Here is a 25320-nt window from a genome sequence, read left to right as displayed (position 1 = left end):
AATGTCATTCCATTGCTCAGCTCCTCTAGTGACTCCGCTAATGAGATGGAGTTTCAGCTGTGAGGAGCCAATGCTCTTAGTCACAATAACCGATACTCAAAAGCATGTTCCCAGTTCGGTTTGCATCATGGTTAATGGTGCACCTTTTGGTACCTGCAGTGAAGGGTGCGGTGTGTCCTCTTTAACCACTTAGATCCCTGCAAAGTACTGATATGGTTGGGAAAACTTACTGGAGTGTAGTGGTTGCCTGGCCAGAAGATACAGGCTGTGCTCAGGAAAGGGAAATGCTTGCACGTGAGTGTAGCTGTCAAAAGGGACCCCTGTTGTGCAGCCCTTAAACACTCATTTGAGCCCTGTGGGTTTGACTTTGCTGAGCTGACTCCCGTGGTATATGAGATTTATCTGTCTTCCGCTGATCTAACTGATCACTTGTGACTGCTGTGGAGCCCTGGATAGTGTCAGTGCAAGACTCTGCAACTGTAGAAATACAGGAGTATAACTGCAGTACAGTTTAACTAAGTTTGCTCTAGAAACACAGGGAAATCAAGTCAGTTCCAGTGCTTTCTCCTTAATTTATTGTCATGCCACACATACGTACTTTGGGCTTTGTGTGGCAATCTTAGCTGTCCAGTGGCAAGAATGGCTTTCTGCACATCATCTTTACAAGGACGCACGCCCTGATTCTATATCTTAGTTTATATTCTTGTTGCATAGTGTTTATAAAATAAAAGAAGGCAAACTTCAGCAGTGCAGAAATGGAATTCCATGGTCCTGAGTCCTCTTTAGTAGAACCTAAATGCAGACTCTGTAGGAGGTTAATTAAGTATCCTCCTATAGGAATGAGTGCAGGTGCAGTTCCTGTAGCAGTGTGAAAGATCCTTCTTTTAGACCAGCAACACCAGTTCAAAACATGGCTTGCACTGGTGCTGTGCACACCCAGCACATCCAGTTGTGATTTGCACTAGATTGGCTCTGTGTGATCTCATCACTCCATGTGTTCCTCACGTGGAAGGAGAATGTATTCAGCTTTTTTTATGAGACCCTTACAAGCTACTCCACATTCAAATGCAAATACTTAATAACCAAAGCTTAAGGATCATATGATTCTTTAGGCAGTAAATCTGGTGGTTCAGAGTTGAACACATAGTTGGCAGATTATAGGTTTATCACTAGCAGCTAATCTTCTAAGGAACTGTGGCTTAATTCCTTTTGTTAACTAATTAAAAAAAGAAAAAGAAGTTAAAGCTGTAATTAGACCCATTAAACCATGAATTACTCAATGGGCTATACAGCTAGGATAAATGTGTAATTAGGAGCTTTGTCCAAACATGATTAAAGCTAGTCATGTGTCCTAGGCCATCAAACATCTATGTGTGCATGAGATTTGAGAGTAAAGTCAGTATGAAAATGTGAATATAAACCATGTTATACTTTCCAGGGACAACACATGCGCTGTTTTTTGGCATAGCAGAAATATTTAAATCAGGAAAGGTTTTTTCAGATGAAGATTCTGGCAGGATTGTGTCCCAGCTTCTAGTGGGTAGTGCCATTGGCAGCAGCAGTCAGACCAGGTCCATCTGACCCTATGGTCTATCACTGTTGTCGCCTGTGCTTTGCTGATACTTAAAGGATTTTAGAAGTTAATAGGTAGCGTATTTCTGTTAGCAATCAACACATTATCTGAGGCGTAAGGGGTTGTATCCTTTCCCAAACTCCTAGCTATTGGGGGGGATTGAATTTCTTTCTCGTTTGGGTTGTTATTCTTCAAATCACAGTGTAGTAAATTCTTCAGCTTTAGAGCTAGAGTCTATTTTTCCTTCCATATGGTTAGGAGATGTGAAGAAGAGGACAGGTCCATTGCACTTTGCTACCTCACATACGTAGGAGTGCTTTCTCTGTGCACTAGTTTCTGGTGATGGCGTCTCTTGAAGGGAAATTCCCAGGCATTGTTTATTTGTTGGAAAAAACCTTCGTTGCAAGCACTGGCCCAGAGAAAAGGACACTGAATATTGAGGTTGCTGGGCTTAACCTGCGGAAAAGGAATAAGCTCAGGTGCTGAAAGCTGACTTGGATATTTGCAATTACCCTGCCAGAGTGAGATCTATTTGCACAGATGAACAAATTACAGAAGAGTTCAAAGTGCAGTAGAAAGGAGTAAGCTGCTTTAACATATATCAGTTTCAGCTTGGGGAACAGTGAAATTCAGTTACATCTTAGCTGCCTGCACTGCGTTTAAGTTCAGATAATGTAGAGAAGAATTTGGCTGGTGTCAGCCCTTTTTGTCTCGCTGAACTGCTGAGAACTTCTGGTCGGGCAGAGAGGAAATAGCATTTGGGAGAAAACCTACTGCAAAGGAAATGGTAAAAGTGTCCTGCTACAGCCGTAGAGGAGAATGATGCTTCCTCTGTGTGGGTAATTTCTGACCTTCATAGAATCCCAGACTGATTTGAGTTGGAAAGGACCTTAAAGCTCCTCCAGCTCCAGCCCCTGCCACAGACAGGGACCCCTTCCACTGGAGCAGCTTGCTCCAAGCCCCTGTGTCCAACCTGGCCTTGAGCACTGCCAGGGATGGGGCAGCCACAGCTTCTCTGGGCACCCTGGGCCAGCGCCTCAGCACCCTCACAGGGAAGAGCTTCTGCATAAGAGCTCAGCTCAGTCTCCCCTCTGTCAGCTTGAAGCCGTGCCCCCTTGTCCTGTCCCTATATGCCTTTTTAGAAAGTCCCTCTCCAGATTTCTTGTAGGCTCTGCTGTTGTCTATATTGCACACATAATGGTTTGGGGTTTCTAAGTAAGTGGTTTAAGGCATATCTGTCCTCCAAATGAGTAGTAGCTTGAGAATTTTGGAGTTGTTTTGGTGCTTGTGATTTTTTTTCTTCCCATTTGAAAGATGGGGAGATTGGGCCTCTCTTGGAAAGGAGCACTTTTTGTCTCGAGGAGTCACCCATCTGTCCCTGTGATGACAAGAAGTTTTGACTGACTGATTTGAGATGAAAGATTTTGGCTCCTACCTTACTGTAACAAAGGACTGCATGATCTTATTGTGTAGGTTCCAAAAGGATGCAGGCTAGCCAGAGATCCAGAAGAGATCTTTCAACAGCAGAAGCAGCATTAGCTCTCTGATCGTAGATAGAGAACTTAAAACCTAAGCACAACATAGAAGCAACTATAAGTAATTCCTTAATATTCTTTTGGATTTTAGTATGTTTTGCCTAGTTGTTACTCTTAAATACTGCATTGTCCATAGTCTTTAATATATGATTTCAGAAGGGCAATACCATTCATGTTTTTATGTAGATTATGCTTTTGTAAGACTGCTTTTATTGCCAGCAGAACCTGGAATCTTATGACTTAAATATGGATACTGCTGCTTTAGAGAGCATCGTTTAAATATTAAACAGATATTTGGAGTGTTATAAGGATGAGGCAAACCAGGGAGGAGGATTCAGGGAGGAACAGGGGAAGAAGAATGAACATGTTACTTGTTGCAGATGGTTTCATTGTACTGGGACTCTGATTCAGTGGTATTGATGAAACCAAGTCACTCTTTACCACAATAGGAAAACTTTAGTTTTCCCGCTTTACGCAAGGATTGTAAGAGGAACCTTGTAACAGCATTATTTGGAGGAAATTTCTGTCCAGTGCATTCACAGGTGTAACCAGCACTGTCTGCATACTCATCGCAGCTCTGGCAGATGACTATTTTGCCTGTCACCCTCTCTGTGGTGGTGACAGGATCCAGATCTGAACCTCTTAAGAAACCAGAATCAGCCTTCAGCTCCCCTGTTTTCCAATTCTGCATGACTTCAGTCGTTCAGCACGTTAGAAATACTGTTCCTCATTCCAAATGCATTGGTTACCTGTGCAGCAAACATTGTCAGCATATTTCTGCAGTGGAGTGGTTTAGCATTGGGTAATTGGCATAAATTAAATGGTTTGAGTCACGGTATTGGCCTTTCTGCATACACCCACAGGTCTCTGTTACGTATGTGCAGCTGATGGGAGATAGACGAATGATAGCAGCACTGCAAACGCCCTGCCAGCAAACCAGGAACTTGTACACACTCAGAAAATAGGTATCGGGGCAGAATTTACATCCAAATAAGAGGAAGTGAAGAGTGTGCAGGAGTATTTGTTTTGTGTGACTACAGGAATCCTCAAGAAATTCCTTTCAACAAGGGATTACAGTGGGGAAGACAAAGCAAACGCGTCAGGGGTAGATTTTTGTCTGCTGATGGATGTGTTTATGACTGAGGCACGTGGCTTGATGGCTACGTGGCTTGTTGGCTGCATGGCTTTTTCCATGTTTGTGGATGAGAGCTCTGTACTCTGGCTTAGCTTTGCTGTAGGGCACAGAGTCAGTCACTTCCCTTTAACTCAACTTCTTCCCGTTTGAAGAAGGTTGTAGCTTAAGCTAAGAGAGTCCGAGAACTTGATTGTGCCCATGTATCAGGTATTTAGGCATCAAAGTATTGTGCCTTATACCTTCACACAGCAGCACCCAGGAAACTGCGAGTGTAGGGAAAAAGGCTGGCTTGAAAATCAGGTCCTTGCCGTTTACAAAGTGTTGGCTGAAGGAGGGAAATGGGAGAAGATGAAGAAAATTCTGTTAGATGAGCAACTCCTTTTTGTCCATTTTAGGCTGTCCTGTGCTGAACGCAAAGTCCATCTCTGTAGTCTGTTGGACTGCCTTTTATTTAAAGGGGCTTTGGGGAGCTTAATGCCTTTTGTAGCCCATGCCTTTGCCCTATTCTGCTATGAGAGGGCACAGGGACATGTTCAAGGAAAGTGGAGTAGCTTCTAATGAAGGAAAGAATGTAGAGTTTGGGGGATTTCAGGTTCACCTCTCACAGCTTTGAAGAGCTTTTAGGATTTCAGCAGTATTGCCCTTTGGCGTGCTGAGGAGGCTGGGTTTGTGCTTTTCCTGGATCCCAGAGCAGGATCTGTCACCTACCTCTCTAAACCTTCCTCTGTCAGTGCAGGGTCGCGCTTGTGCTTAACAAGTGAGCTCCATCCTGAGAACAAACCGAGGGGCTTCTGCCTGCATTAAAATGTCTCCTTGAGAGTCGCTGATTAAACATGTAGTGTTCTTACTTTTCTTTCATGCCGATAAATCCTCACATAAAATATAATCCCTTTCCTCCCAGCAAGAGACAAATGGAATGAGTCTGAGGTTTTAAAAGAGAAGTGCATACAAGGGGATCACTTTGCAGTCACAAGGGATTAGATTTCCTTGTTTGCAGGGAGTTTGCTGTTGTCCCTCCCGAATCACAACAGCCAAGGGGACACCCACTAATGTGTTTTATTTCTTTTCTCAGTATTTCTGGCTTCTTGTGCTGTCCCGAGGCTTGGTTGGCATCGGTGAAGCGAGTTACTCCACTATTGCACCCACCATCATAGGAGACCTGTTCACCAAAAACACACGGACCCTTATGCTGTCTGTTTTCTACTTTGCAATTCCTCTTGGCAGGTAAGTAAGTTGACACAGATCTTGAGTTGCTGAGGGTGATAGTTCTGTCTTTGGTTGGAATGGTTTAGACAGGAAAATATTGTGAGCAGTGACTAACTAGTTGCAGGAATTGGATTCTTTTCCTAGCCCTGTTACTGTTTCACGTGTGACTTTGGGGAATTAGGGGGAAGGATGTTTTTTCTTATAGCAATGAGCTGGAAATAGAATCAAAATATTTTAGCTGACTTTTTTTAGCATTATTAGATTATCATTTTGAATAATGTTATATTGGTTCAGTGAATCATTGCTTCAGTTCGTGCGAGGTCTAGGCCTTCTTCAGGCAATTTCTTTCAGGTTACTGTCAAATCCAGATCCCTTAAGATACTGAGCTGAGTTTTCAAAAGTGAGCACTTTCAAATGGGCACCTGCTTCTATGTGCCAGTCTAAATATCAGAGGTTTCAAGAGGAGTGTGCTATACAGCATACACAACTTGACATTTTGAGTTTAAATCAAGCTCAAATTCTTTCCAGCCTTGAATTTGGCCAATCTGATTAAGTTTGGAAAATGCAGCTAAGCTGGTCTTGGATGTCTTGATAGTTGCAGTAGCAGTGGCCAGTCCAGTTTAGTGCTATTGCCACCGAAACAGCAATTAGGAGTAATAGTGAATCCTACTGTAGGCAACAAGGCTGAAGAAGCCATAATGATAATTCTTAAGACACTCAGTCTTAAAGCAGAGCAGCGGAAGAAAACCAAGCCCATAGATGTTTGACGAAAGCAAGAGACACTGGGATTTGGAGCAGTTGTTTCCTCTGGCACCTTCTTTCAGTTGAGTTCCCTTATCAGCCCAGTGCAATATCAGATAGTTGGGACAGGAGGGAGTCTGTTGTTGTTATTATTCATATTATTATTTAAATAATAGTTGAGCCTCTATCATGACGTTGTAGGCAGGGTTGGTTCCCACAGTTTCCATACAGATTCCAGAGCTGAACAACAACCTGTGCAGAAAGGGCATCATGGGTTCATTTCCAGCAGGGAAAACATGGGCAGCAGTTTCATCCCCCACAACTCAACGGAAAACTTCTGGTTTAGGGTGGTGAATTTTACAAGCTAGAGCACACATCCCTGAGATAAAACTCACAAACAGCCCTTGAGGACAGAGAGATAGCCAAGTCCTTAACTGGTGGATGGAATATCTTCCCAAGAGGGCCAAGGATGACAGTTATTTAGAATTCAGTGAACTATAGTTAGTAAGACATGATAAATAGTCACCCTGTTGAGCCTGGTTCTGGAACGGAATTATCTCAATATCCAGCAGAGGTGTGGATCCATGGTTTCATTTTGGGGCTGCTCTGTGTAACAAGACCAGCTTTGGAGTAATTATAGACGGCAAGCTCCAAAACTAAGCAACCCGTTCAATAAGGGCATGTGATGGCTGAGTTTTGAAAAAAGGACATTTATATCTGTTCAGTTCACTATGAGAGATGCATAGCTACATTCACCTGGATCTACTCTCTTGTAAGCCACCTTTTGTTACCACAGTGTGATTCTTAGCATGTGGGTGAAGGTCCTGGTGCTCCTTTATCTTGCATTTGCAAACTTCAGGTCTGACGTCTCCCATCTGACTGTCTTCCATTTTCTTCTTGGTTTTTCTTACAAGCTTATGGAAAGTGGTCTCTTCATGAATAATTAGTACCAAGTACTATTAAATGGCAAGAAAAAACTTAATGATGGAATCTGGTGTGTCCTTGAAGGACACTTCTAAATTGAGAGCTCTAACATAAAATTGCCAACTATTCGTATTAGTGCACAGGAAGGCCTGACGTAGGAATTAAATTAGGAAATAAATTCTTTTTGAGGCTTTGTTTCTATTCGCTGCCGATTGAAAGGTCAGCTAGAACTCGAGATCAGAGACCAAATTTCCATCAGATCTGAGCATTTTTAGATCAACAGTGCAGGAAAAGTTACACAGCCACCGTCTGCTTCATCCCCCTGTGTTTCTTCTGCAGGAAAAGAGAGCTGGGGACACACAACTGAGTGTGCCTCTTTATCTTGGTTTAAGAACAGTTATGATTGTGGTGCCTTGTTGAAGCTCTGATTGACTCTCATCTTTGTATTTCTTGCAGTGGCTTGGGATACATCACTGGGTCAAGTGTGAAGCAGGTTGCTGGCGACTGGCACTGGGCATTGCGGGTAAGTCACTCTTAAAACATCTTAATAACAGTTGCATGGGTAGATCAGTGGTAGGAAGAATTCTGTCACACAATTCCTGTCATTAAATATAGAGGGTAAAGGACTGGAAAACATCTATGAATATTAAGTGCATAGCAGATGCATTCTCTAAGCAAATGGGAAAGGTATGTGAGTTTGGCCCATTGTAGTTGTGTTTTGCCCTCCCTGGGAGCAAGAATTTTCTGATCACTTTCTTATCAGTCAACCATGCTTTCTTGATGGGGTTGGGAAGAAGAGGCATTGGCCTTAAATCAACTCCACCGTCTTTTAGTCCCTTGCTGTCAAGAAACTCTGAGAATGGCTTCCTGCTTTGAGGAAAAAACACTTTGTTCCAATTTCCGCTTGTTTTTCTGCCCTGAGACAGTCCATTTCCTTCTATTTTAACCTCTTGGGACCTTGATAAATGTGTTGAAAAGATAATACACTCCAATCGCATACACACAAACAGATCCTGCAGACAAAGATGTCTTGAAAGAGCTGAGAGGAAGTGGCCCAGCAGAACTGTTTTCTGACCTCTGGCATTGCTGGTAGCATGAGCCCCGTGAGGTGCATTCCCTGGCTCTGGCATTGGGGAGGCAATGCATCTCATGAAGTTCAAGCCAGCACCATTTATAACAGCCGGTGATGAAATACATGGGTTCTCATCTCAAGCGAATGTGCCTTTCTGTGACAGAGGCCATTCCCTCACTGTCCACCAAGCATAAGCAGAGCCAGGAAAATCACCATGAACAGTTCATCTGCCCTTAAGAGAGCAGAGATTCACAGGTTCCAGCTGTGAATCTGAAATGGCAAGTTGAATAACCTCCAGCTTCACACCAAGAGGATGGCCACCTCATTCGGTAGCAGAAATACTTCAAGGGTAAAATTAACTTCCAGCAGAGGCAAGCACAAGGAGTAAGAAACCGCAAAGCCCTTCCTCCTGTCAGTGGGCTGCAATGGGGTTGATACATTGGAGCAAGTGTTTTTGTGTTTCTAGCTGTAAAACCCAAATGATTAGTTAGTGCAAAGAAATCCTTACGAGCATCTTTTTCTTCAGATGAAGTCTCCATAGTTATCCTGAGAAATCCAGGCTCTCTGCAAGACCCCTTATGGGGTCATGATTTCCACTATGAATGACACATTGATGTCATTCCCTGACTGTGCAAAATGATAGGGATCTGACAGGCTGCACACTTCTGTGGTGGTTGCTTTGGACAGCATTGCTTAGTTCTTGTAGTCAAACAGCACACGTTGAAACTTCCAGACATCAGTGTAAAGCAGCCTCTGTCCCTGTGGCAATTACTATGCTCTTGCAAGCTGTGATAGCGATGCCTCCCTTTGGGATCTTCTGTGCTCTCCAAATCCAGGAGAAGTCAGGAATAATCTGTACCTTAGCGGGCTGAAGAAGACCAAAGGGCACATCGGGAAGTGGCAGCTTTGTCTCTGGATCTAGCAGTAACGTTAAGGTTTCACTGGAGCACTCCTGAGTATCAGCAGATGCTGTCCTATTGGGGGATTAAGCCTTCAGATAAAAAATCAGAGACTTTATTTTACATGGCCCAGCATTTACATGTGTCTTTAGCAGTGCTGTATCTTGTGTTCAAGCATAATAAGGATGCAGTTTGAGGCTTCATTTATTCCTGGATGAGGGATTTTTCTCGCTTTCTTTTTGTCTTCCCTGCCCTAGAAGTATTCTGGGTTTGTCATCTTTGGCCATGAAATGCTGCTCTGTGTGTAAAGACCATTCTCAGGTTATTATTAGAAGCATATTTGTTTTGGAATAGGAATTTATTTGTAAAATAGCATGTATAGAAGAGATGATAGCGTAGTGAAAATCCATGTTCCTATTTTCCTAACAGAGCTGTTTTCCATTCTGGCAGTGATGGAATTTCAGTGTCAAAACAAGAATCGTGTCTGTAGCTTGCAAAACACGGTGGGCTCTTTGTATCTTTGTCTGGTATTTGGGAGAAAGGATTGGAAACTGGGAAACCTAACCTTTGAATGTGTAGTTTTCCTGTCTCCTAGCCTGAATTTCCAATGTTTCTTGGTCTGCTGTCCACTGAGGTGATCCGAGAAAGCTGCCTGAAAATGGGAAGCCATTGTGGGTTAGGTGGAAGAGGGATGCACGTCAAGCAAGGATTTTCAAAGCCAGCATGCTGTCTGCCTCCAGAAACCTTTCACGTGGTTTCATTGCCTTTAAAAGGCTCCTGCCCTCTCCCAGGATCTAGTTGGCCCAGCTGGGAGTAGGTTTCCAAAGAGGCGAGCATCACTGAAGAACTGTATTTAGATGAACTTGGTGCTCCAGTGCCACAGAGAAACGGACTGCCTTAAACAGAGTGTTCTCAAAGCTGCATGCTTCCAGAGTGAGATAAGAGTCCAGGGAATGACAGGGAGGAAGGAAAGGAGCAGATGCCTCAGGTGCTTACAGATTCAGGCTAGCTGTAGAGAATCCAGTCACTGAAACACCGCTAATGTAATCTGCGTCTTACTGACTTTGTCAAAGCAAACCCTGCTGACTCCTGTGCTAATTCCCTGATCCTTTCTTGCAGGTATCTCCACTCCTGGGAATGATAACAGGGACACTCATCTTGATATTTGTACCTGCTGCTAAAAGAGGAAATGTTGAACAACTTGGAGGACAGCTGAAGGCTCGGACCTCATGGCTGAGGGACATGAAAGCTCTGATTAGAAAGTAAGAGCACTCCAATAAAAAGCATGCTTTGCCTCTCGTGCTTAACTGGAACATCCCATGGCCTCTACTACTTAGCACTGTGAGACTGGAAAGTGGCAATACAGAGGGGGTTCCAGGGAGCTTAGTCTGTGGACCTAGGAAAGAAAATCAGTTACATTTTCACGAGGTATCAACTGCATTGACAGTGATGGAGTCCAGCTTTTGCTCTAGCCTTTCCAAGATTGAGATCTAAGAGAGAGTCGGCTTTGTTTGGCTCGTAGTTCAGACAAATCAAAGCTTTTGTAGTGTAGAAATTGCTGTGCTCCTCAATTGTTGCCCCACTGTTGTTCAGATGCTTAGATCCTTTTTTCCTTGAAAGAGAGACTTTGCTGAGGGGAAAAGAGGGTTAAATGGCAGAGCCATCTAAGAGAATATACACAAAAGCTTGCACTACATGGCAAGTTTAAAAATGTATGTTTATACAACCGCATGTGACTGAATGCACGAGCACTGAATGTGCTTGAGTGCTTGTGTATGTGCATAAAATACTGCATGCTCACAAGTGTTTAAGTAGCTTACTTGCATCCAGAAAGCTTGTGTCTGAGTGTGCTAATACTTGCCCATGTGAATTCAGCGTTACATTGGAATTCTGATGGGAAACTTGTGGTGTCCTTCATTTTTAGAATGCTTTCCTGGTATTGTCGTCAAGTATCAAAGGACTATGAAAAGTGATGATGGTTAATTTAACACTCTTTTTATATTACTTATTTTGGTGGTTTATTCAAGTAGTAATCTGTGAAATGGTGTGTGAATGGTGAGGGAGGAATGAAACTGGTCACCCAGGTAAACAGCTGCTGTTACAGCGAAAACCCTGCAACTAACACATCATGTCTTAGTGGCCAAGTACTGATTGTCTTCTGAAATGGTCCCATGAAACAATGGTCTCTATGAAGCACTTCTGAAGTGCATTATTCTCAATGGAGCATCACATATGAAAAAGTATTTCATGCCTCTTATTCTTTGTTAGTTTGTACCTTGTATCTTCTCTGCCCCTTGGCAAAGGGAGGTGGCCACTGTGGGGGAACACTGTGTTTTGTCACTGAAGCACTGGCTCTTGTTGTGGGGCTCCTGCTTTTTCACTTCTCCCACTAAACCTTCTCTTGGTTTTGCCTCTTGTGCCTCCGCAGCCGCAGCTACGTGTTCTCCTCATTGGCCACCTCAGCTGTGTCCTTTGCCACAGGGGCACTTGCCATGTGGATCCCTCTCTACCTTCACAGAGCACAGGTGGTGCAGAAGACAGCAGAGACCTGCAGCTCACAGCCCTGTGGCACCAAAGATAGGTGAGATTCATACTCCACTGCTTTAAAGAGGGGAAAAGGGGGTGGGGGCTTATTTCACAGGAAACAGGCAAGTCCCATGGAGTCAGGTTACTAGAATGTCTGTAATTTCCTCTGGGTCTTTGAAACAATGGTAGGAAATGCTGGGATTGTAAACGAGGTTTTATTCCTCTTCTTCATTGCATGAAGTCAAACCAGAAGCAATGACCTCAGCTCTGTCTCAGTTCCCAGGCTGTGGTGCAGTAGTTGAAAAGAGACTTTTGTCTTTGCCTTAGAGGATGTTTGGAGAGCTGAGAATTTGGTTTCTTAAGACCCATACTTATCTGTGATAGCAGCAGAATAAGCCGGCAGGTTGGGTAGCCACAGTGGTGGCTGCAGTTCAGAGGCTGGACTGGTTCCTCTAAAGGCTGCAGGGACTAACCCTGAAGACTTTTGTTTCTGTGTGAGGAAGGACTTGACTGCTCTATTTACAGACACTGCTCTGTATTCTACTGCATGTGCTGAGTTTGCTGAAGGATGGAGCAGAGATCCAGGACACTTTGCTCTGGAGTGCTTGATGTGATACAGTGCTTTGGTTTTTCAGTCCCAGTTATATAAAATCACTTGCAGCACAAAGCTATGAAAAGTAATTCATTGTTTAGTGCTTTACTTTAATGGCACAAACCATAAAATGCTAAAAAAGCACTTCTCCAGGTGAATGCAGATTGAAATATTGTCAGCTTTTTATTCCTAGCTTGTGAAAGAAAAATCACATTAGGCAAACCTTGCTCTAGCTGACACAGTCCCATCTCAAGTAAAGCAGTGGTTTGAAATACCATTAACTTGCAGTGTCCAGCGGGCAGCCTCAGTCTGTTCTGCAAACCTGCAGTGAGCAGAAAATACAGCTCCAGTCTGGCTGCCCATCTGCTGTTTACAAGGAGAAGTTTTCCACTCCTTGATGACACCTATGTTTTAAGCTGCCCTGGAGCCACTGTAATGTAGTTGCCAAAGACTCTGTAATCCAAGTCCTGCGCATACAATACAGAGAATCCTTGACAGCTCCTGGCTTTTTACATTTAAATTAACAGTTTTCTAATGTGTAACCTAACAGCAAAAGAAGACTTCTTTGAAGTGGTCTCAAAAGGAGCTAGAAAGTCTGAGTATGTTGAAAGTCACTGGTACTTAGAGTCCTGTTAGGTTTCCTTTCCCTTAAGCTTCCTAACGCCTGTTCTGTCCATGATTTCCCCTCACATGATCAATGTGCAATTTACTACGTAGCGTTGTGCACACATAATTAGCTGTACAATGCACTTTATAAGAAGCTCAGTTCCACACAGAGAAGCAGTATGAGCCCTTTGCACCTCTTTGCACGTTGATCAACGCCTGTGTGTGAGGCTGAATTTCATATGCTGTGTTTTCTTAATTGTAGGGAAAGAGTGCTAAAATCACAAGCACTCAGCAGGGGAGCTCATTCATTTCAGTTTAAGTTCACCAAGCCAATGTACAGATTTCCATTCGTCACTTCCCCCTAATAATTTGTTCAAAGATCATGCCCATTTTAGGGGAAAAATATCAAAAAATAACCCCCAACTGTCTCTCCTGTTTTTCTGTTTTCAATAGCTTGATCTTCGGAGCAATCACATGCTTCACTGGTTTCCTGGGTGTAATCACAGGGGCAGGGGCAACCAAATGGTGCCGGTTAAAAACCCAGCGAGCTGATCCTCTTGTCTGTGCTGTTGGCATGCTAGGATCAGCCATCTTCATCTGTCTGATCTTCGTGGCTGCCAAGAGCAGCATTGTGGGAGCCTATGTAAGTATAATCCTTTCCATATGCCAGTCTCGCTCTTACTCTCCCTACAGAACTCCTTAGAAGACTCTGTGCTTTGTTCCCTGCAGGTCTTGCTTTTCCCCTTCTGAATGTCCTTCATTTTGCCCCTTGGAATTTTGGCGCTATCTAGATGTGCCTGGAAGAAAAATGGTATCTCAACTGCTTATCCCTGCTTACTAACTGTCATCAGAATCAGAGCTGGGGTTTTAGTGCATGCGTGGAAACCTACAGTTCCCCGCCTTTGGGTTGTCCTATCTATCCCTCTATCCATCCCTCTATTGCTCTTGCCTAATGTTTTGGTGCAGGAAAATTGTCTGCTTCACTCACAATGAGGGTATTGTAGCTGCTGTGGTACCAAGTTATAATTACAGTATAATTTGTCTGTGGGCATGCTTTTGGCTACCATTAATTTCCCTAACTAGCTTGCTGCAGATCGATACTAATGACAGTGTAATTTCGATTTGTTGCTATCTGTATTACCGTAGCACCTGAAAGTCCTAGTCCGTGGCCCAGGAACTCACAATACTTGGAGCTGCACAAATGCAGATTGAGTGTTTTTAATCAAAGTATGTAAACAGACATCAGATAGATCCAGACAAATGGACTGAAGGGAAAAGGAAGACCTCAAGTGTAATATTCCAGCCTCAGGCTAGAAGTTTGCTTTCAGTAGAGAGTAGAAACCCAGTACATTGAGCAGGTTCCAGGTTCCCCTTAAATGTGATAGAGAGAAGCCTGGGACCTGGGAGTAGTTTTTGAAGGAGAGCATGAGATGGTTGGAGTAGTTGGATAATTTCTGAAAGCCCACCTTAGTTTCTGCAGAGGGTGGATGCTCCACCCAGCAAGGAGAATTCATTCACAAGTAACCAACCCATCCACTGTGGGTCCTTGTGTCTCTGGATTTCTAGCACTAGCCTAGCCATGGATATTTTCTGAGTATTTCAATAGCTGTCAAGGGGCAACACAAGAAGAAAGAGTGAGAGTTTAAAAGCATTAAGTCAGAACCAGTAATGCCTACTCTGGCTATTTAGAAAGTGTCACAAAGTCCTCTGGTTTGTGGCATGGTGCAGAACTAACCTTTGATTCAGCAGGAAAATGATCACCTCAGACAATCTGCAGAGGGTCTTACTGGTTGGTGAAGCATTAACTCTCCTTTCATTGTCAGCCATCTCTGAGGGCAGAGACCTGTCACATCCCTCTACCTCTGTGCAGCTAAACCTGTGATTTTCTCCTTTCTCAGACCTTACGACAGACGTGTTCATTTGTGCTGTTTAGTCCCTTTATGCAGAAAATCCTCCCTTTCTAAGCTGGAAATACTGTTCTCGAAAACTTTGCAACACAAAGTGGTTATTTGTCTCATTTTCATCTTTTTTTTTTTTCTTATTTTAATAGCCATGTGGCTGCATTGTTCAAATATATAAATATAGCTGATATTATTAACCAGTCTTAGAAACAATTTATTTTGGTATCCATGAGCAGTAAATCTAATAAAGAGTCAGTGAGTTGCAAAGGAAGTTATAGCTGCATATAGAGGAGGTACGAGGAATATAAGCCTGTTTGCTGATGCTGTTAGGCTGAAACATTATTTGTTGCAGGTAACACAGGCTCTCTGTAGCTCTAAATGTGCTCTCTCTGCTGCTGGAAGTCTGCTGCACAGAAAGGAGATTAAGTCTCATTAGTGTGCCAACTGGGAAATCAGAGCTCTGAACTCTATTTATAGATTCTACACGTGACAGCAGACAAGATATTTAACTTCGGTTTGCCTCTGCAACACTGAGGATTCTTGAATTACAAAGGGTCAGGGTAGCTTAGATCTTTAATGTTTCGAAATAACCTGGAGTTAGATTATCTGTGACGCAAGCCCTTGTTTTTCCATGCCATTCAATGCTATTCCAAACTTACAGACTTCCAGAGTGTTTAATTCCCTTGCCTTTCACTCGGAGACTTGCAAGGTTGCATGGTGTAGCAGTTTCTCATTATTCTCTGTTTTAAGTCTCATTGGTCCAAAATAAAGGAGACTGTTCTTTGATTCTGGAGCATCTAGATACGGTGAACAGTATGTAACGGGCTAGGTTACTTTCCTTATCTCAAAATCCATGATCATCGCTTGTTCTGGAAAGAATACAGTAAACCTTTAAGGGGTTTCTCATCTCAGCCTCCTTGACAGCTGTGTCCTGGCTTTCATCCTGAAACAGCATCCTTGAGTTCTGTATGCCCATGAAAGGCAAGAGCAATGTTCAGGTCTGTTCCACAGGGTGGGATTTGCAGGCCTTCTATTTAGTGACTGTCCTTAGACTTGTGTCATTGATCACACCATGCTAAAATTGAAGGGTTACTGGGTTTGGATCCCTCATTGGCTCAAAGCCTTAAAATTATCACTTCCAAGCATTTAGACGGGTCCCTATGAGATGGTGTGTTCTCACACTGAGCTGTGGTGGCCACCAGCTCACCATCTCCCTCCCTGCTTAACAGCTGGGAGTTTTTCATGTCAGCTGCCTGCTCTCTTCCTCCCCTGAACACAGGTATTTTCTCTCCTCAGCTCAGTCCTGTCTTGCAGGTGGTTTTGGTCCCTGAGGGCAGCTGCTATTCCAGTTCTGCAGCAGCCGTTCCTACCTGGAGCAGGTAGACACGCTTCTTTCTTCCATCCAGTCTTTTCATACTCTTCCTGTACATTACTGGCAGTGGTAGAAATAGCTGGAAAGGTGGAATAAAACAGCATTGTATATCACTGAGCTGCCCAGACACTTGTATTTCTCTTTTACTATCTTGCTTGTCTGTACAGTGCAGTCAGTTCTTATTCTGTTTTCCATGCACCATGTGGATTTGTGTGTTGTAGTTCAGCTCCTTACAACAGCAATTTGCATATCTTTGGGTCCCAGTCTTTCTGAAATATGTACTCTTTGAAATGTTGGTTTTCAACCCTGTCTCTTGAAACCCATTAGCTGTATGGCATCACTGTATCACACTACTCAGATATTTCAACAGCAGATTTTACACTAGCTTAAATCTCCAGATGACTGGAGAGAGATGCTTTGCTTTGCCTTCCTTTTGACACTGTTCCAAGTTCCTGTTGTACCTCAATTTCAGCATCTATTTCAATTCCTTAAAGACACTTTATGATCTTGCAGAAACAGCAAATCCTGGGGTAAAACCTTGCCATAGAGCTTTTACAGCATCTCAGTCTCAACTTGGGGACTTGAGGCATGGATATTGTCCAACAGTGAGGTGCAGTTAGACTTGCCTCGAATTCAAGAGCACGTGTGGGTGTCTTACCCACCATTTCAGAGAGGAATACAACTAATGAAGATGTAGGCAGATATGTACCTTGCAAATGGCCATGGAAGTTTATAACCTGCTTAGATCTTGCTGTAAAGGCTGCTGGTGTGACCCCTCTGAAACCTACTTTATCATTTGGAGGAATTAGAGTTTGCTAACTGATCATATAGACAGGAAGACTTGAGGGGGTGATAACTTCTGTCAGCTCATCACAGATGAGCAGCTGGATACGCAATGGAGATGGTGAGATATTGTACAACACAGCTGGGTTCGGAAGAGGAGGTATCTGGAGAGCTGAAATCTCAGTGTAAAATGGGGCTTCTAAAAGTGTGTGAGGAGTCAAAGCCGTGACCATTTCAGGAGCTACTGATCTGTTCTGGAGGCTGCCCTATTTGCAGTAAGCATCCCTAGGGTCTCTCTCCAGCAGAAATGCCACATATCCTCAAATGCCCTTTGCAGCAGATGAACTCATTTGTGTCAATTCCCATTAGCAGCTGAAGGACAGACTTTTAAAAATGTATCTTTTGTCCTACTTTTTGATCTTCCTTTTGCTCCTCTTTTACCAGTATCCACACATAAATCATGTGTTTCTTGGAAGCGTGTCAGGTGAAACACACGTTCCACAATTCTGAACTGATGTGCTCTGAAGCTGGTAGCATTCCAGTGATTTATTTACAGGACTTGTGCTGAATTCCTGCAGAATGGAGCAAGTTCTACTCGCTGTGTGTAACAATTCATGTGTCTTACGTGTATGTAATTCATATAACCTTAAGGCAAACAGTTGCCTGTTTGCAACACTGTAGGAACAGGCAGGGCATGTCGCTGCATTCAGAAGCGTGATTGCATCTTTCCCAAGCTCAATTTAATCTATCCAGCGACAGAACCCCAGCAACAGGAGCTGCAAAGCTGTAGTAGGATGGATTTCAGAGCAGGTCCTGAGAGCCCACCTGGGACTCTGATATGCCCTTGCTACATGACATGTGGTTTCTACTCCTGTCAGCACCTTGGTGCATTGGAGCTGTGTTTCTTAGCTTGGCAGTTGTCATTGCCACTGGGAGCCAAATTCAAGGCAGAGCAGTGGGAAAATGGGAAGAGGAGATTTCCTAGCTGACCAGCTGGGTTGTAATGACTGGCTCATACACCATCATGGAGGAAGCAGATCCAGTCACAAAAAGAGGGGATAGGGAGGGAGAATGTATGGGAAACAGATAGTTTTAAAAACAAATACAGGAAGCTTTCTGTAGGTCAATGCATAAGACTTACTAAATAGAGCAAGCTATTCCTGGCAGTGACATGATGGTCTGAGGGGTTTAGGCAATCTCAGCCGGTTTGAGGGAAAGACAGTTTTGGTGGTCACACAGTGCCATAGCTGCCATTCTTGCAGTTCCTCCTCCATCTCCACAGACTCAAGAGTTACATTTCACTGTAAGACACTGATATTGCAAAACCCATAGTTAGGTCCTGTCTTGGTTCTACATAGATATTATTAATGTAATGCTTGAGTCATTATAGTGCCTATACCTACGTCCCCCTCAAAAAGGACAGCAACATGCTATCAGGAGGAAAGGGAGCTTGCACTTAGTGGGTGGTGAACCTCATATGGTTTGCTACAGAGCCAAACACATAACTTGATTTCTCGTGATGAAAATGACTGTGTTTTGGGGAGTTGTGGCCTTCTCACCTTTTCTAACTGTTTTCTGGAACAGAATGATGGAAGTAGGGATGGAGATGGGCCTGTCTCCTCTTGCTGGCTTTCATGTTCTTCTGTAAGCAAATGTGTCAGGTTTTTATGCAGCTGCTCTATAGATCAGAACAGTTTGCACTGACGAAGTTGCGGGCCAACCCTCTAGAGCTCTGAGAAAGTCTGTGGTTTTCTAATACTCAGGATAAACCACAACAGTAACAAGAAATATATTGTGTAGGTTTGAGACAAATAAGCAACAAAGGGAAGTTTGTGACAGGTTATTTTTCCTTTGAATGCCAAGTGAATAAATCTTCTCCTTTTTGTGTGGTTTTTTTTTACAACAGATTTGCATTTTCATCGGAGAAACTCTTCTGTTTTCGAACTGGGCTATCACAGCAGACATACTAATGGTGAGTGTACACTGGAAGAGCATCTCTCTCTTCTGGCGGCCAGAGCAGTTTGTCAGCTTGCAAGAACAACCTGAAGTTCCCCATTTCTTCCAAAGGCCTTCTGCAGCCTATCCTATTGTTATTTATTTTTTACTTGCTGAAAAGGAAAGTGACAGTGAAAGAGATAAAGAAAAAAACCTTCTTCTTCTGCTTAGTTCTGAGCGCCAGCGAGAGCTGTCCAGAAAGGTCGGCATTACTGAATTAGAATAGCTTCCCCAGACTCGAAGTACTTGTGCAAATCCCCCCATGCAAAGAATGGGCCAGCATTTCCTAATGGTCAGCACATTGGAGGATTTTGTTATCAATAACTCAGCTTTGTTCTGCAATAGGAAATCCTTCCCTCCCTCCCTCCTCTGACCACAAAGGCAAGCATCTACCTCTCTCTTTGGCTTGACTCCAGCTAACCTACCATTCAACACATACACAATGGAAAACCACCTCTGGGAGAGGGGAGAGGAAAAGAAAGTATAAAGAATTTTTGGACTGTGTCCACCTTGTCCAAGAGGAAGCTCTCAGGGACTTTTCACCCCATGTCCTTCATTTTCCATTATTTCTCCACCATAGAGCTTTTTAAGTCTTTCAAATCAGCAAGCTGACCTCAGCAGCTAGATTTTCATATGAAATAGCCTGGAGCCTATCAAAAAGCCTCTGTTGAAATCCCATTGTGAAGGAGGTGTTGCTTATTGTATGAAAAAGAAAGAAACTAAGGCACAGAACCATTACAGGACTTGCCCGAGGTCTTTTGACAGCTTGTTTACAGAACTAAAAATATAATCAGTCTGGCATCAGCAGAAAACTCCCTTGACTTGTATTAGTTTCTTACGCAAACATCAGTGAGAAACCAATCTGCCTCAGTATTCCTAGATGCAAAGATAATGGTGTTGATTTATTGATTCACCAGAGAGCTTCAAGCTTCTGCTTAAGTTCTGTTGATGATTCAAGTTCAAGGCTGGGTTTATGTTTTAAGGTAGCTCTGTAGTTGCCATAACTGAACTGCCTGATGAACTTTCAGTCTCCAGCTCATTTGTGCAGAGAACACTTTGGGAAGTGGGGTTGTTAATTCAGCTTCTCTCAGATGTGAATAAAGCACAGAGAAACAAAGGTCATCCGTGTACTTGAGTTGCATTAGATAGCTTTGAATTACTAGGGTTTGCTCCCCATAACAGTTCAGCTGTAGTGTGATAGAGCTCTGCATGGGCTGAATGGGTGGTTACTCTATGCTTAGGTGGGCTTTGCAGCTTGTGCTGAGTTCAAGGCTGCTCAGGAGGTGGTATCTCAACACGTAGATGTGCAATCTACGGGCAGCTGTGTTGAGGAAGAATTTATGGTACAATATTCACAGCTGCTTGTTCCTGTCTCCTGCCAGAGCTTCTTGTCGCATCCTGCCTTTGACTGTGATGTTCCCAGGAGCTCTGCCAACTCTCCCTGGTCAGAATTAGCTGATGGGCTTAAATAGCAGGTCTTTTGTATCCTCAGTAGCGTTGGCTGAAGCAGGTAAGGGCTTGGCCATGGAGCACATCTGAAATCCTCCAGCAGTGGCTCTCAAAGTCATCTCTGCTGCCAACATAGCACAGCTGGAGGGAGGGTATCCACTGGACGTGTTCAAGGTCCTCCAGAAGATCTGTGCCAGAGAGAGAGCTGAAACTTGACCTACATGGTCTCAAGCTAAGCCCAAAAGACATTTCTCAACTAACTACTGTTATATCAAGTGTCCTAAGGATGCCATCGTTGTCCCACTTTAATTACTGAGATTTTCTGTGTTGGTTTCAATGTGACTTTAGTACCCTGTAGCTTTTTATAGGGTTTGCCATCTGTCTCACCAGCATCCTATAGAGAGTTGCATTTTGTAGGGATGCAGTTATTTGTGTTGCTTTAGTGCAAGAGAATTGGGAGATTGGAAATAACTGGAAATAATCTCCTAGTTCCAATTTCCAAAACATGGGAAAGAAACTAAAACCCTGTTAAAAACTGGAGTTTGGTGACTGATGCTAACACTTAAGCTTGTCTGTTAGGAAAATGAAGTGAGTGTCCTATATAATGCCCAGCTTAATGCATTATCAGCATAAGCAGACCTCTAAAAGTGCTATACAAATACATGCAAACATCCACTTAGGTCAGTGCAAGCCTGTAAACAGATGGTCTGAAGTGCATTCCTGTTACACAAGGGGTTTGAGAGGATGTTTAGTCAGGCAATAGGTGAGAGCCAGGACTATAACCATGTTTGACAGGCAGCTTTGTTAAGGAGTCCTAGCCAGAGAAAGGTGTGGATATGCTTTAGCAAGATGCACTTTTAATGTCTGGCAAATTAATTTCTACTGATTACTATTTATTTGGTGTAATCAGAAGGGTGTCTGTTCTTGCCTGAGGCTAGTAAGGAGTTTAAAAGCATTATTAGCCTAAGCTTAACAACACTTTGATCCTATACATAAATATTACCCTGTTTTCACGGATAAGAAGCTCTCAGTGCTGGCTGAACACTGCTCCTACTTATTGCATTATGCCAGAAGTGAGGCTTTTCGGAAACTGCATCCCAAACGATTTATCAGAGCTCTCCCAAGATTCACAGATCTCATGACTGCTTAGGAACCCTATTGGACAAGTTGGTAAGCATCTTGAGAGGTTTTGCAGCTTGAATTTCCTTGGCAAAGCAAGGATGATTGCTTATTATCTTCGCAATTAATTATTGGCTCTTCCTACCTTTGTGCTTCCATTGCATCTATTGTTGTTGCCAGTGGAATGGTCAGTGCGCAGCTCCTCAAGCTGTCTGCAGGAGAAGGTGCTGAGTGTTTGAAAAGCTGTCAGCACTGCAGGATGTTCTGCACTGCCTCAGATCTTAAAAGGCTGATATTTGTTCCAAATGCAAATCTGTACAAAGCAGGCCTTATTCTCCTGAGTACAACTCTCCACATCTCCTCCCAGGCACATGCTCAGATGGTGCTTAGGGAAGGGGAGGATGGTTCTTCTGGAGCATGCTAATTATGAAACAGATTTTATCTGCCATCTTTGCAAATTGCCCTTAAAATTACCAGAACCCCAAAGTAGCATTAAAACTGCCTTGTAACAGCCATAATGAATGAGCTTCAGTGCAGCAGGCAACATTCTGAGGCATGCTGAGGGCTTGGGACTTTGTGGAATCTGGTCCTAGTAGTGGGTTTTTTACCTCCATATCACATCCCAAAACTAAAGCTGATGAGCAGAGCCTTGGTGGCATTTCAGTGTAAGAGTCAGATCACGATAATCGTAGGTCTTTGCCATCCTCCAGTTTATGCAAGTCCTGACAGTCATGGAAGAAGGACCATGCATCTGTTTTAAATGGGCAGGAGCTGCCCTGGAGGAGCTGCTTTAATGCTGTAGAGTCAAAGTCTTCTTTTAGGCTGATTTTTCCCTGATTACCTTCCCTATAAATAAACAGCAGTTATTCCTGCAGTATCAAATACTGCCCTATTTTTACAGCCGCAGATAAATGGCATTTCCACAAGTCCTCATTGTTGCTTCTCTCCATGTGCCTCCACACACCAGTAATCCGAGTGCTGTGGTGTGGATTTTAAGGCAGGAGGAGGGGTGCCTTTGAATGAGGGTTCACAGACCCCTTCAAACACCCAGGAAGGATAGGCCAAAGGGTGTCTCTCAGTTCTTTTGTGGGCCAAGGGTTTGCGGGTGGATGTGTGCTGCTCCACGCTGGCTCTGGTTTGGAGACCAGGTCGGCTTCCTTTGACTTCCTGTTAAGTTTCTTTGTAAACAGCATCTGCCTGGCTTGGGTGAAGGGTCTCGCTCAGGCTGGTTTCTCTGGACCACAGCCTTTGCCTTTTCTGAACAGTGGCTACAACAGGGACACCTGGACTATCTCCAGGCTTTGATAGTGGCTCGATTGGGGTTAGCATGCATTTTCTTTGCCTTTGGTGCTGAAAGAGTCCGGTTTGCATTGTCCTGAAGGTTACTGTCTGACCCAGAAAGGGTAGAAAAGTGTTTTAGAGAGTAGAGTTTAGACATAAACATTATAAAATGGTTTGGGTTGGAAGGGACCTTAAAGCTCATCCAGCTCCAACCCCTGCCACGGGCAGGGACACCTTCCACTGGAGCAGCTTGCTCCAAGCCCCTGTGTCCAACCTGGCCTTGAACACTGCCAGGGATGGGGCAGCCACAGCTTCTCTGGGCACCCTGTGCCAGCGCCTCAGCACCCTCACAGGGAAAAGCTTCTGCCTAAGAGCTCATCTCAGTTTCCCCTCTGGCAGGTTCAAGCCATTCCCCTTGGCCTGTCCCTATAGACTCTTGTAAAAACCAGAACTTACCCCTTTGGCGCGTGGCCTTTGATGGAAGAGTGATCTTTCCTTGGCTTTCCTGGTTGACTTATTCAGACCAACTCATTCTGCTGGTTTCATTACAGGAAGGCAATGTCATCAGGAAACCATGGCATTTCCAAACCTCTATTTAAGGAGCAGAGGTTTGCCAAAGCTGCTTGGTCAGCCTCCCTTCCCATCCTCTGTGCTGCCTGCCCCTGAACCTGGAGTCAGAGATGAGCCAGGACAGTCCCATGGACTTCCTCCTCAGCTGCTGTGGCTCTTCCACCTCCAGCTTCTGCGGGATGTTCAAACCAGGCCATGTATGGTTTGAATTTAAGTCTATTTTAGTATCAAAATGCCCACTGAGAGCTGTAATTTACTGCTCTCTTCCTAGAACAGTAGATAGTGTTTGCTACCAACTGCTTCCTCTCCATCAGAATAAAATGCTTTTTAAGTAGGGGTAGGGTGGATATTTTTTGGTGTTTCAGAGATGCTGGTTTAAGCCTCTTTTAGTTTACAGTATCTTTTTAGAAGAGGAGGAAAAATCTCATGCTCATTTGCTTGCTTGGTTTTGGGTTGGAGAGGTGTTTGGGACTTGAATTCCAGAGTAAGTTGACTAAGTTTTGGTACTTTCTAGTGCCAAACCATATCAGTGCTTTCAACCATCAATAACTTCTTTAACTGGGCACACTGAAGTCTTGCTGCAGATTGCATTGATACTTGCAAACCTGTATGTCTGCTTAATACACAGACATGCAGAATTATGGCTAATATATGTGTGTGTGTTCGTGTGTATCAATACATAGATGCGCACACACACAGGTGTCATTCAGATTTCTTTCTCTACCTGGCACCAATTCACTGCCACTCCCTGCAAATGGTAAGTTTTTAATAAATTTGCCGTTTCCTTTATTATTTTGCTAAGAGAATGGATAGAATCTAGAACCAGGCTTTCTTCTCCAGATTTGTTAGCATAAACTGCATAGAAATTAAACTATTTTAAGATTAAAATCCCGTTTCACAGATATACACAACTGTGATCTCTTGAATTAGGTAGAATCTCCCTTTATCTTTCTCAAACAGCTCTTGCAGAATACTTCTCCACTGCGTCTGTGTGAGCTGGGGCCAGGTGGGAAGAACAACAGTAACTCACTCTTGATTTTACTTTACTTCCATTTTCTTCTGTCTAATCTGTCCTGGTTGCACCCATTACCCTGCATCTTTGGGGAATGGTAGTGAATTGTGTGGCTCTTCTGCTGTTTCACAGCGTGACCTTCAGTACTTTTCTGTGTCTCTAATGAAGCCTAGACCTTATTTTCCTCTTGGGATTCCTATGAGCCTTCAAATCTGTTTGGAGCTCCTGTATGCCAAAGGAGGACAGTGTCTAACATCCGTAGCCAGGTGACTGCTCTGGTTCTGATCATCTTTTCCTCGCCTGTTGCACAACAGGAGTTCAACAGAGTACCCGTTTAATACGTGGCATCAAAGTGCATTAGCAGTGTGTGTTTGCAGCTTCGTCAAACCAGTAATGAAAGGACTGGCAGGTCATTCTGCAAGCACATGGTCAAACCCTAAGGAAAAGCATTTAATCTAATTTTGCCCATCACTGGTAATTGCCTCTGCTTGGAATGACATGAGCATTCTGAACAGGCATCAGTTCTCTTCTAGTCTGGATTTTCTCAACACTGTTTCTTTTCTATCCTTTTCTTCATGGCTTTTTTCATCCCTTTCCCTAAAAGAAAATGTCGAAGCATTGAAACAATTCTTCAGCTCCTGTGCCCTGAGATACGCTGCCGCTGAGCAGTGAGTTCTCCCTACCCTCATCAGCCAAGGTAAACGGATCTCCTTGTATCTCTAGCTGGGGATATGCCAGTCCTGAAATGTCACATTTGATTAATAAACGACTTCAGGAAAGGATGGCAAGAGCGAGTTGAAGACTGGCAAGGCTAAAGAAAGACGAGAGGAAGCCCATCAGAGTGAAAGTGGACATGTAAAAGGGATCATGATCTACAAATAGCTAAACCAGAGGAATTTCTGGCAGGGTAGATGGCTCTTCAGAGCAACAGGAAAAGGCACAAGAAGATTCAGTGCTTTCAAGTGGCAACAAAGTTCACTTGGATTCAGAGACCTATTGAATTCCTCATTACTTACTGCCTTTAAATCA

At 43.6% G+C, this 25320-nt stretch overlaps 1 protein-coding gene across 1 annotated transcript in view; it reads left to right on the top strand.

The window, feature by feature from the left end:
* The window catches only part of LOC308227393 (sphingosine-1-phosphate transporter SPNS2-like), a gene marked incomplete at both ends in the record, with an annotated part of 122262 nt that overhangs the window by 71464 nt on the left and 25478 nt on the right, over positions 1-25320 (top strand). The window contains 6 exons of the mRNA XM_080629949.1: positions 5316-5467; positions 7571-7637; positions 10205-10347; positions 11514-11666; positions 13263-13452; positions 18772-18837. Coding sequence (XP_080486075.1) covers positions 5316-5467; positions 7571-7637; positions 10205-10347; positions 11514-11666; positions 13263-13452; positions 18772-18837 — 771 coding nt within the window. The remainder of the gene's footprint in view (positions 1-5315; positions 5468-7570; positions 7638-10204; positions 10348-11513; positions 11667-13262; positions 13453-18771; positions 18838-25320) is intronic.

Source organism: Psittacula echo, assembly GCF_963264785.1.
Source record: "Psittacula echo genome assembly, chromosome: 15".
Taxonomy (NCBI): Eukaryota; Metazoa; Chordata; class Aves; order Psittaciformes; family Psittacidae; genus Psittacula; species Psittacula echo.
The sequence above is the reverse complement of the archived record's forward strand: the minus strand, read 5'-3'. Positions and strand labels throughout refer to the sequence as shown.